The sequence below is a fragment of the Micropterus salmoides genome, unplaced genomic scaffold (assembly GCF_014851395.1).
Source record: "Micropterus salmoides isolate LMB-PRFRI ecotype aquatic unplaced genomic scaffold, ASM1485139v1 Ms_hic_scaffold_4, whole genome shotgun sequence".
Taxonomy (NCBI): Eukaryota; Metazoa; Chordata; class Actinopteri; order Centrarchiformes; family Centrarchidae; genus Micropterus; species Micropterus salmoides.
Window position 1 is genome coordinate 5,710,272 of NW_024043372.1, and position 15,162 is coordinate 5,725,433.

The 15,162-nt window shown below is 40.1% G+C and overlaps 1 protein-coding gene across 1 annotated transcript; it reads left to right on the top strand.

The window, feature by feature from the left end:
* The first annotated feature begins 1,060 nt into the window (after window positions 1–1,060).
* LOC119885808 (polymeric immunoglobulin receptor-like) lies at window positions 1,061–5,257 on the top strand. Its single transcript, XM_038696037.1, has 5 exons — window positions 1,061–1,472; window positions 1,590–1,907; window positions 2,370–2,453; window positions 2,652–2,741; window positions 4,390–5,257. Exons 1-5 carry the CDS (start codon window positions 1,061–1,063, stop codon window positions 4,425–4,427), a joined length of 942 nt encoding a protein of 313 aa, XP_038551965.1. The 3' UTR covers window positions 4,428–5,257.
* Window positions 5,258–15,162: the final 9,905 nt, after the last annotated feature.

Here is a 15,162-nt window from a genome sequence, read left to right on the forward strand (position 1 = left end):
TAATTAATGTGTTTGTATAGCCCCTCCTGTGGGCACTCAAAAGTAGAGGCTGCTAAACCGATGATGAGTGACTGTATGTTAAAACACAGTTGCAATTATATAAAATATCTCTAAATAAGATATTATAATTGCTGACAGATACTGTCCTCATAGCAGCCTATAACTACATTATAGTGTGTTAAAAGAATGTATTAAATGTTTGTATACTGCTTCCAAGTGGTAAATATTGAGCTCAAAATAAAGTTGCAATGTTGCATTGATAGAGAGCTAATTCAGATGACAGTCTGTCAAGTGTCATGTTGTGAACTTTTGTCTTTCAGGTCATGAGGTCTTGTCTAAAGTGAAGGGATGCCCAGTAGGATGGATTAAATTCACCTGCAAATATCCAAAACCAAATGTAACATATGAAAGTATTGATTTAGTTAATCCCAAAGAAACCATACGAACTGCTCTAAAGAATGTGTGGGAAAACAACGGCAGAGTTTTCCTGTACCATGATCCAAAAAAAAAAATCTCAGGGTGGCCATTAATAAAACTGAACGTGAGAACTTTGGGAAGTACACCTGTAAATTTAACCAACTACCTGACTCATGTGACACAGTGGAATTGGAATTGGACGTTGGTAAGAGGCACTCACTTTTTATTAAAATTAATTTATTGGATACATTGTTAACATCATTTATACACACACACACACACACACACACACACACACACACACACACAGCTGGTTACAGATGTTGGTTATGAATTTCCAGACAATTTTGACTCTAATTCCACATTCAGTAGAGTCACTTTCTACAGTGAGGAAAATAAGTATTTGAACACCCTGCTATTTTGCAAGTTCTCCCACTTAGAAATCATCATCATTTTTTTTAGATTATGTCTCTCAGTGGACATGCACCTACGATGAAAATTTCCGACCCCTCCATGATTTCCAAGTGGGAGAACTTGCAAAATAGCAGGGTGTTCAAATACTTATTTTCCTCACTGTATTTCAAGTTATCATCTACTCAGATAAACAAAATGGAGATCAATTTGCAATAAAAGCAGATTTAACATGATTCACACTTTACTGTATGAGTGTGGTGATTTGCATTTCCATCATGTGTTAGCACATTATCACAGTTTCACATTTTACCTTTCTTGTTTATTTGCAGAGACAGACGGCTGCCAGGGACAATTTATTCAAACTGTGTACAGAACAGCTAAAACCACCATCACATGTGATTACACAGGAAACAAATACAAGTTCTTCTGCAAACAGAACGGTTCAATCTGTGAGGATATTTTATCAACAAAATCCTCTCTGAAGTCAAACGGGACATTCACTCTCACAGAAACCAAGAGTAGCTTCAGCGTGTCCATCAGTAACGTGTCCTCACGTGATGCTGGTGTCTACTGGTGTGGAGTGGAAACACATGAAGGAAGTTACAGAGCTGCTCTCAGAAAGATACAGCTGGAAGTTAAAGGTGAGCAGCACACATCTTTTAGCTTTGATTTTCTCACACAGATAATTAAAGTGTCTCTGAAATATGTTGTTAAATACAGTCACTGATACACAACGATGTCTGTCTGTGTCTCTACAGCTTCTATTACTAACTTCACCACGTTTCCAACTGTTGGACAGAATCTTACATACTGGTGTCAATATCCAAATTATACTCTGATAAACAAATTCATCTGTAAGGGAGAAGATCCATCTATATGTCAACCTCTAGTAAGCACCGCACAGCACAACAAGAACACTGGGAAGTTTTCTATGAAGGAGGAACAAGATAAGAGAAATATCACCATAACAGTGAGAGACGTAACAACAGACGACACTGGGACATACTGGTGTGGAGCAGAAAGCACTGACAAAACACACAGCAACAAATTCTTCCACAAACTGGTGATGACTGTAGGTGAGTCATTTTTATTGTGTGAATGAAATCTGATCCTGGTTCAGATTGTAGGACGGTAACCGATTGTTGGCCAACTTAACATTCTTCCACAGATTGTTGATGACTGTATGTGAGTTGTCAAATGCTGCTTCCTTACACCGATTCCTAACATACAGCGAGGGATCACAGGTTTCTCAATCAGCACCTTTTACCTCTAATTAAATTAACTACATTACAGTTAACAGTAACGTAAAATAGGCACACAAGCTGAAAGCTGACACAACATTGTACTTTAAACCCATGTAAATTATACAAATCCCTCCATCTTTAGATAAATGACATCAGACATAAATTTCCCCTGTTGGTTTTTCTTAAATACCAAATGTATTCTCTCCTTCTTAGTTATGAATTAAACCTGTTAAATATATTGTTGTTTGCGTGCTTAAAAGCTTAACTTAAATGTAATTGACTGTTTGTTTACAGTGTCACCGGCCGTGTCAACAAATCCCCCTGCAACCTCTTCACCATCTGTAACAAAGCCAGCTTCTGTTTCTTATGGTGGTTTTGGTGAGAAAGCATGTTTGTTCATTTAAACCCTAAGGAATAATGCTTGTATACTAGGCTGAGTGTCTTTAATCGGTCATGGTAAAATACTTCTGACTACAAATATTTAATAGTTTTTTGTTGCTAATACTATAAGTATTGATGCTCTTCTTCATTTTGTTAATGTTGGATGTAATTTTGATTTCTTGTTTTCTCGTGTAGATCGGACATCTGTGTTGACGATTGCTGTGGCCCTCTCTTTGGATGTGCTGCTGTTGCTGCTTATGCTCACTACATATTTTGTCTACACACGTAAGAGGTTTTCACTGGTTTTAATATCATCAAACATCTCCAAAAACACATTTGGTGGCTACTTTTTGATCAAAACATTTAGATCACTTTAATGGCAGACATGTAAGTATATTTGTCTGTGGATCAACTAACATCTCAACTGACAAATTTTGGTCGAGACTTTTTATGTAGTTGATCCTTCACAGAATCTGATGGGTCACAAATTTGGCATAGCAATATAGGACAGAGAAAACAGTAGAACACCAGCGGTGAAAACATATGCCTCCTCGCTACTAGAAATGAATGGGGAACATAATTTGGTACAGCTTAAGATTGAATTTAATTAAGTTTTAATTGTTTGTACAAATTTGTTCAAACCTTATTTTTGGCAAACTCACAGCCCTATCATGTGTAGTCGATTTCATGATTCCATCATAGTTTCAGGCAGACAGAGACCAACTGTGCCTGCTTTTAGTCTACTCCAATACAGTTACATTTCTTACACAAACCATACTCCACAACATGATATTTTACTATGCTCCAACTTTTGTTTCTTAAACTAGCACTTCAGGTAATGTGCTATGGAGGATGATTTAACCAAGAAATAAAAGGGGAAAATTGCGACAATTTTTTTTATATTATAGCATTAAAGATAATCAGGCCATACATGTTATTAAAAACTGAAAAATGAACTGGAATATTGAAATGACAAATTGATGTTGTTATTTAAATTGAAAAGTCCTGAAATAGAAAACTGAAATGCTTAAATCTTAATGCTTAAATTAAAACCTTAAAGGCAAACACTTCAATTGAAATGTTAATTGGAAATAAAACAATTTTAAAGTAAATTTCAGGTTTCACCTGTGCTTTTTAGGATACTCAAAGACACTTTACAATAAAACCAGTACATTAAGCACATAAAAAAATAGTTACATAATATACATCAATGCAGGGAAGAGCATAAAACTAACAGCAGGTGAAATTTAACATTGTTAAGAGGCTGAAGGCTAATCTAAAGAGGTAGGTTTTGATAAGTGATCTGAATGTGTCCAGGTCAGTACAGTGGATCTGTATGGGTAGGAAGTTCCAAAGGGAGGGGAGCTGTGGGGTGTGAAAAGCTCCCAGTCACCCCAGGTACGGTGCTTGGTCCTGAGTGGTGAGGAGAGGAGGTTTATGTTAGAGGAGCAGAGGTTTCGGGAGGGATTGTGGTGGTGGAGCAGGTCTGTGAGGTAGGAAGAGGCCTGGTTATGGAGGGTTTTATGGGTGAGGAGGAGGATTTTAAACTGAATGCGCTGGGAAACAGGGAGCCGGTGGGGATTCTGGAGGATGCAGGTGTGAATGAGAAGGCGGGCAGCAGAGTTTTGGATGTATTGAAGTTTATTTAGGGCTTTGGCAGATGAACCATAAAGGATGCTATTGGAGAAGTCCATTCTGGATGTAATGAATGTAGGGATCAGAGTGTCAGCAGCAGAGAAGTTGAGTGATGGGCGGAGACTTTAATAAGTTTAACATTTCCCGTTTTCATTTAAGTACTTGGGGGAAAAAATCCTCTATAATGTGACAACGTTTTAGGAATACTTAAATGAAGACAATTCTGCACATGTATTACTGCTTATTCACTTTACTACTATAACATTTTGTTCTTTCCCTTTCTCTCTTTGTCTGACAGGATTTGCAGGTTTTAAGAATACAAGGACAGAAGCATGAAGAAAATCAAAGAGAAGGAAAAGAAGTGCACTAGTTTACTTATGCTAGATTTCAAAAGAAGCCCTTTGTAATATTCCTGTAATATCCCACATATATTCTGTAATTTAGACCAACTACTAATGTCACCATAACAGTTTAAAATATTAAATTGATATTTCTCTGTCATTAATATTGTTTAACTTATAACTAAATCATTTTATCCACATTTATCATTTAATAGTCTAACGTGAGCGGTGAAACAAGACTGATTTGTTTCTTTTAATACAGTGAATTAACACTACTTTAGGATATGCCTATATGAGTCGTATTTGGAGGTTGGTAAAAACAAACTATGTTGTCCTTTAGGTTGGAGGACTTGACAAAACATTCCCTATAAAGTATTATACTGTTACCACATGAGCTAATGATCAGAAACCCACTGTAGACCACAACGGGAAATGTGTTACTGTATGATATAATGTATATGGGAATGTTTTAAAACTTTAACTATTTATACAATATTGATAATAGCTATTGTTCTTTTAAATTTTTTTTTACATAAAATCCGTTACTCAGACCTGTTTGTATTTTAACTTACAGTGTTGAGCACATTTTGAATGGAGAGTTCTCCAGACTCCCAATTTATGCCACTGCCAACTTTCCCACAAACCCCTCTGCCTCGCTGCATTACTCCAGCATCAACTTCCAAACAGCTCTGACAGAGTTGGTGGTGAGGCAGTGATCCTCAAACCCAGCTCTGCTGCCTGAAAATATTCTACTGTGAAGTAAAATCCAGCCTACTGTAGAGTCAGCCAGCCGTCCAGCTCTTCAGAGGATCCTCTCTACACAACAGTCAACAGCTCAGCAGCACCGAGCAACGATCATCTTATCTCATTACCTGATCTAACTTATCACAGATACTGTATATTGTTGACCTGGTCTGAATGAGAGTCCCAGAAATAAAAGAAAATCCTTTCCCTGCAATTCAGTGATATTTTTATGTGAAAACTTGCACACTGAGAACATATTTTGAGAAAATATTTTTGACGACTACATTGACCATTTGAATTCACATTTAATTTCCAGATAAAGTGGCTATTCCTCTTTTTGTTTTGGTCAGTTATTTACTCATTTAGTGACGTTAAACACACCAACTAGACAACTGCACTGGGATCAAATCATTATTTTACATTGCCTTGATGGCTGAAATGGTGCAGTGGATAAGATACATGCCTTTGGTGTGAGAGACCTGGGTTCAATCCCCCTCTGTGACCCCTCCACTGATGTGTCCCTAAGCAAGACACTTAACTCCTAGTTGTTCCAGAGGCGTGCAACCTCTGACATAAAAAGCTTTGGATAAAAGCGACTTAATTTAAAGAAACTGTCTTAAAACTGGTAGTTTGAGTTATTATATTTCATAGTTTTATGTACAAGAAAACAATCATTAAAATGTTGCTTATTATTTACAACACCAGTGTAACAGCCTCCTCATTTAATCTTATTAATTTCACTGTATGCAGGATTTATTTTTTTTACTTTAGTGTCATCTAGTGGTAAAATTAAGACTGACATTGTGTCCCAGTTTGCTCCTCAGTCTCTGATTCGCCCTCTGTATTGGTGTTGCTCTTTGTCCCTTTCTCTAATTCCCTAGTGCTGCCATCCTCAAGCTCACTGTGTGAAAGTGAATTTAATAATGTCAGTTATAATGTAATAATGTCAATATATTTAGAAATACAGTGGTGAAATTACAGTGTTCTGAAGTTGAGCATTTCAGTCATGTTGATTGTTTATTGTTGTTGTTGGAGCTATATTCTTATTTTTGTTTATTTTGGGCTTAAGTTAATTTATAGCCTAATTTATTTCTTTTCTTGTTAAAGTTAATTTGGTTTATTTTGTATTTATGCTTTACTTGTATTGTCGTTTGTTGGTCACATGGTGTTATGTTCATTTGCATAAGTAGGTCAAGGTGGGAGGTACTTCAGGCACGAGGGCATATGGTTTTTTATCAGCGTGAGAGAGGAAATGTCTGTGAGCTTGCTTATGTGTGTGAATAAACCTCCTCAAACTCAATCTTGTTATGGACATCACTTTGCTTTGGTACCTCTGAACCTGCGTAAAGCCTAACCATGACGTAGCCTCAAGTGGCCATTTGAGAAGTTTGTTATTATTTGTTTAAGTTTATGGACAAATAGCCACTACATTAAGTAAAAAACATATCGTTGGTTTGCGTGGATACTGGACTTGTCGTTTGCTGGATTACCGTTTCGAAAGTGGATTATTCACCTGGATGTGGGAGACAAACAAAGGAAAAAGGGCCTAGGAGTGACAGAGCCAGGGGGCTGGATGCAGTGCAAACATCGAATAATACGACCCACCCGACGATGTAAAATTTCCCTGGACACCGTATTGGATAACGGTGAAGCTACTGGAGCGCTGGAGCTGCACTACGGAGTGGAGGATATTATTTGCTGCAATTTGAATTCGCAAAGGCCCAAAGCCTTCACAGGTGATGCGCACAGCCGCGCGCAACAACAGCTACTGCCTGCATTCAATTCCGTGCACGAAGGCAACCACCCAAACAAAGTTCCACAAGGTATGTGCTTTATTCAATCTTTGCAAGCAACTGTGTGTGTACATGACCGACATCAACAAAGGGTAAAATGTCTGACGTTGCATCTAAAGCCACAAGCGACACGGCGCTTCCTACAAGAAGACGCACAAGTTTTACTGCTAAAGGAATGATGTTTTTTATGCAAACGTGTCAGGAAAAGAGATCGGTGCAATGCAGACGAGCCAAATCGTACATGAATCAGATGGATAAGTTGATGCATTCTGCAGACAATATTGATGCAGTCAAGTCTCTTTTGGATCAATAATAATATGTGTTGATGAGGCAAAACAACATCATTTGTCATTTGTGTCACTGGACATACCTCAGGAGGAGAAGGAGAAACAAGATAAATATTTTGAACAAAAGGAAAAGTGTTTTTCAAGCTTTATTGATGGCGTCAAATTGGTTATCAAACACAGGCCATTCATATGAACTTCCAATTAAACCACCTGATAATCCAACTGATATTGGGCCTGAGGACAGTGTATCCAATAAAGGTTCTGAAACGCGTTCAAAGGCTGGTTCTAAACTGTCAAAGACTTCATCCAGTGCATCTGCAAAAATATTAGTGCAAGCGGGAAGAGCAGCGTTACAGGAACAAATACGGCTTGAACAAGAGGACTTACGGAAGAAACGGGAACATTTAAGGAGAGAAAAGGAACAACTTGCTCTGGAGGCAGAATTAAAGGTGACAAATGCAAAATTGGAGGTTGTGGAAGTAAGCTCAAAGTGTGGCTCTAAAGTGTCAAGATGTGCATCTCAAACATCAGATGGCATGAATTCTTACTTGAAAAGGTCAGAAACTCAAGGACATATGAACTAAATCCGAATGCTGAACGCTATGTGCCCACCAATAAAAGCTCTGAACCTACCTCCAGTCGCTTGTTAAATTCTGTCCCTGTTGGTGTTCAACCCAAACATGTTGTAAAACAACTACCCATACCTAATGTCATTCCTGTGTTTCAAAGGCAAGGTACACAATCACTGGGTTTGCAAGATGTTTGTGACGATAATCCATCCATCAATTCTCCGGACATTTTGAACATCATGCAGCGTCAAAATGAAATAACTGCGCTGTTGGTCCAACAAAACACAGCCTCTGCTCTGCCTATGAGAAATATACCTGTATTTGATGGAGATCCCCTGTATTTCAAATCTTTTCTCAGAGCCTTTGAGGATAAAACTCAAAATTTCAGTGATTGTCTGTACTTCCTAGAACAGTACACTAGAGGGAAACCAAGAGACATTGTGAGAAGTTGTCAGCATATGCCCTCTGAACCAGGTTATCAAAGAGCAAAAACGCTTTTGATTGAACATTTTGGCAGTGAACATAAAATATCTTCGGCTTACATGGACAAAATCAACAATGGCCCTCAATAAAACCTGAGGATGTTAATGCTTTGCAGTCATTTGCTTTGTTCCTTCGAGGTTGCTCCAATATAGTACATCATATAAAGTATATGAAGGAGTTGGACATGCCAGCTAACCTCAGGACGATCCTAATGAAACTCCCATATAAGCTGAGGGAAAAGTGGAGAAATGTGGCATGTGACATATTGGAACAAACTGGAAGCAGAGCAGTGTTTGTTGATTTTGTGAATTTCATTGAAAAACAAGTCAAAATTGTTTCAGATCCTCTGTTTGGAAATATTAATAATGTTTCTCCAGCCAGCTATACAAAGCTATCCATGCAAGTTAAGCAGAAAAGGAAAAGTGGTACATTTGCCACCAGCATTAATGCACCAAAGGATGGACATAAAGAAATGGAAAACTTGACAGCTCACAGTAACCAGCTCAAATGTATATTCTGCTATCTTACCAATCACACTCTGGAAAAATGCTTTCAGTTTAGAAGAAAGACACAACAGGACAAGATTCAGTTTCTAAAGGAGAAGGGCGTTTGTTTTGGGTGCTTGAAACATGGACACACAAGCAAAGACTGCAGGAGTCGTTTGGATTGTGAAGTGTGTCACAGGAAGCACCCATCTGTCCTGCATGTGGAGAAGGAGGATACTACAAGGATAACCTCCAAAGAAACTGTGAGCACTGTATCCGGGAAGCAGCAGACGTGTGGTCATATTGGGGCTGGTGAAGAGGATACTGCTGTTTTTTCCATTGTGGCTGTGCAGGTGAAAAGTCAGAAAAGTAATAAAGTTGTGCACACTTATGCTTTCCTGGATCCTGGGAGCTCTGGTACCTTCTGTACTACAAGTATGGCTGAAAGGCTGGGAGTATCAGGAAAAAACTGTAATGTAGTGTTAAGGACAATGGGGCAGACTAAAACCATCAACACTACTATAGTAACCGGTCTGGAGGTGTCTGGATTTGACACCGATGACTTTATTGAGCTACCGTCTGTTCTGACACAAACAAAAATGCCTGTATCTAAAGTCAATGTGCCATGTCAGGATGATGTTGCCAAATGGGCGTATTTGAGCAGCATCAGGCTACATGAAGTAGATGCAGATGTAGACTTTCTCATTGGAACCGACTCTCCTAAAGTTTTGGAGCCACGGGAACTGATAAACAGTCAATGTGGTGGACCGTATGCAGTAAGGACCAGAGTTGGCTGGGTCATAAATGGGCCTCTTCGTGCTGGAGACTCTGAAGGTACTGGTGTCAAATCAGGATGCATTGTTGTAACTGCTAATCGCATATCTGTGGAACACTTGGAAAGTATGTTGATACAACAGTATAATCATGATTTTTACAAGTGATGAACAACTTGAGATGTCAAGAGAAGACATTAAATTCATGAAAATTGTGGAGAGTACGACAGTGCTTAACAATGAACATTATCACATTGACTTACCTTTCAGAGTTGATGATCCTGTTTTGCCAAATTATCGCTGCATTGCACTACAAAGACTCCAAGGCCTGAAGAGGAGATTTAATAGAGATATTTCATTCAAGGCTCAATACGTTGATTTCCTTAACAAAATGTTTGAGCAAGGATATGCAGAAAAGGTTCCCACAAATGAGCCCACTCTGGAACAAGGAAAGGTGTGGTACATTCCCCACCATGGTGTACGTCATCCAACCAAAGGAAAGTTGCGTGTTGTGTTTGATTGCGGCTGTACTTACAAAGGTATATCATTGAACAGTCAGCTCCTGCAGGGCCCAGACTTCACTAACACTAATTGGTGTCCTCCTTCGGTTTAGAGAAGAGCCCATCGCTGTTATGGCTGATATCAACGCCATGTTCCATCAGGTCCGGGTTCCATATAAGCACGTTAACTTCTTGCGCTTTCTATGGTGGCCCAATGGAGACGCTACAGCGGAGCCAGAGGAATACAGGATGTGCGTGCATTTGTTTGGAGCTGTATCCTCTCCAAGCTGCTCAAACTATGCACTGAGGAGAACTGCTGAGGATAATGCACTGCAATATTCACCCGATGTCCTTCGTACAGTTAAGACAAATTTCTACGTGGATGATTGTCTTAAGTCCACTGTGACAGAGGAAGATGCAGTGAAGCTCATACATGGATTAACATCTCTCTGTAAAAAGGGCGGCTTTCATCTCCAAAAGTGGGTCACAAATAACTCAAATGTGTTTGCACTTATTCCTAGCGAAATCAGAGCAGTGGGTTTGGAGAACATGGATTTGGACAGGGACCAACTCCCTGTGGAAAGAGTGTGTTCAAGGTGATACGTTCAGCTTCAGGACTGCAGTGCAGGAACGTCCACACACTAGGAGGGGCATCCTTTCTGTGGTGAGCTCTCTTTACGACCCGCTGGGTTTTCTGTCTCCTTTCATAATACCTGCCAAGTTACTGTTACAGGAGTTGTGCAGAATGAACTTCAAATGGGATGAGCCAGTTCCCCGTGATGTCTCCGAACATTGGTCTGAGTGGCTCTCTGAACTTCAGCATATGAGTGGATTTAAAGTGGAACGGTGCATTAAACCCAAAAACTTTGAAACACAAGTGAAAGCAGAACTGCATCATTTTTCAGATGCTAGTCAAACAGGATATGGCACTGTTTCATATTTGAGATTGGAGAGCACTGACAACGTGCATGTTTCATTTATCACAGGCAAGGCTCGTGTCGCTCCTCTAAAGCAACTAACCATTCCACGTCTTGAGCTTGCTGCAGCTGTGAAAATGGCTAAAAGGACCGGACTTTTTGCACTTGCCCCCCACCAGGTGGCCGAAACTCGACTTGGACTCCTCTTCCATTCCATCTGATGATGCAGAGGTGAAAAGGGAACTTAAGGTGAATGTTGTTACAATACACAGTGACAATCCTCTCAGTCAGCTCATTCACTATTTTTCATCCTGGAGAAAGCTTAAAACATCAGTGGCCTGGCTGTTGGAGCTGAAAGAAAGACTTTTACTTTTAAGCCGAAAGAGAAAAGAATATGTGGTCAACCAGAATGAGAATGTGGAAAAGGAGATTAAAAAATTCAAAGCCGCACTTGGAAAATCCAGCTTGACACCAGAGCGCTTGGAGGAAGCCGAAAAGGCAATAATTCAGTTTGCACAAAACCAAAGATTCAGTACTGAAATTTCCTCACTAGAACATGACCCAAAGACTGTTTTTAAAGACAGTCCCCTGTATCGCCTCGACCCCTTCATCGAAGATGGCATCCTCAGAGTTGGTGGACGTGTGTTTAAATCTGCACTGCCGTGGGGAGGTAAAGCATCCTGTGATTCTGTCAAAGGATTTGCATGTTTCCCAGCTCATATTGCGTTACATCCATTGCCAACTTGGACATGCTGGACGCAATCACATGCTGCACAGATTGAGACAGAAGTATTGGATCATAAATGCCAACTCTGCGGCCAGGAAGATTCTCTCACAATGTACAGTGTGCAGAAGGTACAGAGGAAAGGTTGGAGAACAGAAGATGTCTGACTTACCAGAGGAACGAGTTGTGCCTGATAACGCACCCTTTACAAATGCGGGAGTGGACTATTTTGGACCATTGGAGGTGCGGAGAGGTAGAACTGTGCTGAAGCGGTATGGAGTGATATTTACCTGTATGAGTAGCCGCGCAGTACACCTTGAGGTGGCGCATTCCCTCGACACGGACTCCTGCATCAATGCTGTGCGAAGATTTATCTGCAGAAGAGGACCTGTGACAAGTGTAAGGTCAGATAACGGCACAGATTTTGTTGGTGCGAAGAAGGAACTGAGGCAAGCATTGGCCGCTTTAAATCACTCTAAAATTGAAAGGACTTTTGTGCAGGAAGGAATGACGTGGAGTTTTAACACCCCAGCTGCATCTCACATCTTGGGAGCGTCTGATTCGCTCTGTGCGCAGTGTACTTACCTCTGTTGTTGGACATCAACTGCTGGACGAGGAAGGTCTGCAAACGCTGTTTTGTGAGGTGGAAGCGATACTCAATGACCGGCCAATAACTAAGGCTTCAGAAGATCCCAATGATTTAGAAGCGCTTACTCCAAATCACATTCTTCTGTTAAAAGGCAAGCCCATTCTGCCATTAGGTCTGTTCGAGAAATCTGATCTGTACATTAAGAGGAGATGGAGGCAAGTGCAGTACGTTGCGGAGCTTTTCTGGAAAAGGTGGACAGCAGAGTATTTGCTTGTAATGCAAAAATGGACGAAGCAAAAGAGAAACTTTATTCCAGGAGATATTGTCGTAATCGCTGATGCCACAGCTCCAAGAGGCTCATGGATGATGGGCAGAGTTCTAAGCACCACAGCTGACTCTAGAGGACTGGTTCGCTCTGTGAAGGTCCAAACGAAGATCAGCATCCTGGACAGACCGATAACCAAGCTCTGTCTTCTCTTGGAGGCTAATAATTGACTATACGACTCATTCTTTCTCCTATCTCTGTCTTCCATCTGTTTGTTTCTTTCAGATATGGAGAATCCGAAGATGTGAAGATTCCAGTTTAATGTTTAAGCTACAATTAGAAAATAGCTCCTTTGTGTTAAAGCTAAGGTTAATTGTGGGTAAAGTACCGTTACAATTAGGGGCTGGGTGGTTGGAGCTATATTCTTATTTTTGTTTAGGTTAATTTATAGCCTAATTTATTTCTTTTCTTGTTAAAGTTAATTTGGATTTTTTTGTATTTATGCTTTACTTGTATTGTCGTTTGTTGGTCACATGGTGTTATGTTCATTTGCATAAGTAGGTCAAGGTGGGAGGTGCTGCAGGCACGAGGGCATATGGTTTTTTATCAGCGTGAGAGAGGCAGCAGAAATGTCTGTGAGCTTGCTTATGTGTGTGAATAAACCTCCTCAAACTCAATCTTGTTATGGACATCACTTTGCTTTGGTACCTCTGAACCTGCGTAAAGCCTAACCATGACGTAGCCTCAAGTGGCCATTTGAGAAGTTTGTTATTATTTGTTTTTGTTTAAGTTTATGGACAAATAGCCACTACAGTTGTGAACTTTCTCACTTTAAATGTTGCAGCTGCTAGAAATTGTGAGATGGAATGATCTCCTTGAGTTTTGTGAAGCACTGGTTCTCAAACTTTTTCATGTCAAGGACCCCCAAAACTGACTCACATTAGACGACGACCCCCATTTGAGATCCCACCGTGACACACTGTGGGAGACAACACTACATGCCTTTTACCAAGACTACAGTTATCATCAACATACTTGAAAGATGCAACAATCACGTAGAATTTTACAAATAGCAAATTAACTTTAATGTGCTGAATATCTAGATACATTCATTTTCAATTTAAATCACCAAATAAGCACAGTTTCCTGTGGTTTACTGATGTCTGCAATGATGTGTGGTAGAAAAATATGACGGGTGGAGCTTTTTGTAAGTGACCTAAAATAGAATGACACTAAAGCCTGAGATCATAACCTGACTGAGGATGTTCAGTCTGACCGTGATGCTTTTCTAATTCAGTTTTGTTGAATGACTAATTATTATTGAACAAGGAGTGACTATAACAGTGTTAAAACAATGCAGGGGGCTGTGATGGTGGGGGTGTGCTGTTTAAAATGACGGTGAGACATCAACGATCCAGCCCAGTTTGACAGTCCATCAGGTTAAAGGATCACAGGATCTGACAAAAGATCTGGAAAATGTTCACAGCATCAATAGTTTAATCTTTGATGGCACTGATTTTGAGATAAAAGCAGAAATACAGCGATCCAGTTACAAAGGAACGTCTGCTTGCTTGTGTTTCATTTGCCACTCAGCTTCTTACCCGAAGACTTCCTTTTGCAGTCTGGCAAAAGCTGTGCCAGGTTATCTTTTTGCCAGAGTACTCTGAAGGTGTTTTTTTTTTTTTCTGCCAACAAAAATCTCAATAAACAAGGCAAGGCAGATACTGCCACACGTTTTAATCTAATTCAGCCATTAAACCTGATTAAACATGATAACCTGTTTATAAATTTTTTATCAGCCATCAGCAGCAGTTTCATGTGGTTTTGTTCTATGGGTGGAGACTTAAGTGAGCCTGTGGTTTGCAACCTGTTGGTTTTAAATAGCTTTTCTGGTTAAGGGTGAGAATGTCTCATAGCCAGAGGGAGATAAAAAATAATAATAGTAAGAGACGTGTCAACATAGACCTCATCCACAGCCATCACTACTGTTTTCCACATTTCCATGTGAAGCTTTACAGCTTATTATTACAGCTTCTGTTTAAAAAGAGCTGTATCTCCTACCATTTAAATGCTGAACACTATCTGACAATGAAAAACTAAAAGGCCATTGTTCACTATCTGCTCAGCAGCAAACAGGAGACAGACACAGTTAGAGACTAACTGGTGAACACAGTCGAGCATTTAGCAGCTAAAGAGTCAAATCTTCTCTCAGGAGAGGTTCTAGCCCCAAAACAAAGCTAACAGAGAGAATACTGGACAGATGAATGACCACTCTGCTTTGCGAACAAGTTCATCTTGAAGGTGATAATATGTAATGATGTTCATAGGTTGCTTCCACTGCCCTCCAACAGGGTCACACACAGGTCCAAAATACAAACGCACAAACAGGACCTCTACATGTCAGAGTGAGGGGGCTGCCACGCAGTCAGGCTCCCTGAGCAGTTAGGGGTTCAGGCTTTGCTCAGGTGAACCTTCAGCAGTGACCAGGAGGTGAAGTGGCACCTCTCCAGCTGCCAGTCTGAACTCCTTTTGACTGATCCGTGCTGGACGTGAACCGGAACCACCATCCGGTTCCCAAGATAAGACCCCACAGACTGAGCT

Excerpts from the sequence above, each read along its gene's own strand:
- LOC119885808 (XM_038696037.1), top strand. The coding sequence starts at position 1,061 with ATGATTCACACTTTACTGTATGAGTGTGGTGATTTGCATTTCCATCAT. Across the intron at positions 1,473-1,589 it reads GATACAGCTGGAAGTTAAAG|CTTCTATTACTAACTTCACC; the intron begins GTGAGCAGCACA and ends GTGTCTCTACAG. Across the intron at positions 1,908-2,369 it reads CAAACTGGTGATGACTGTAG|TGTCACCGGCCGTGTCAACA; the intron begins GTGAGTCATTTT and ends GTTTGTTTACAG.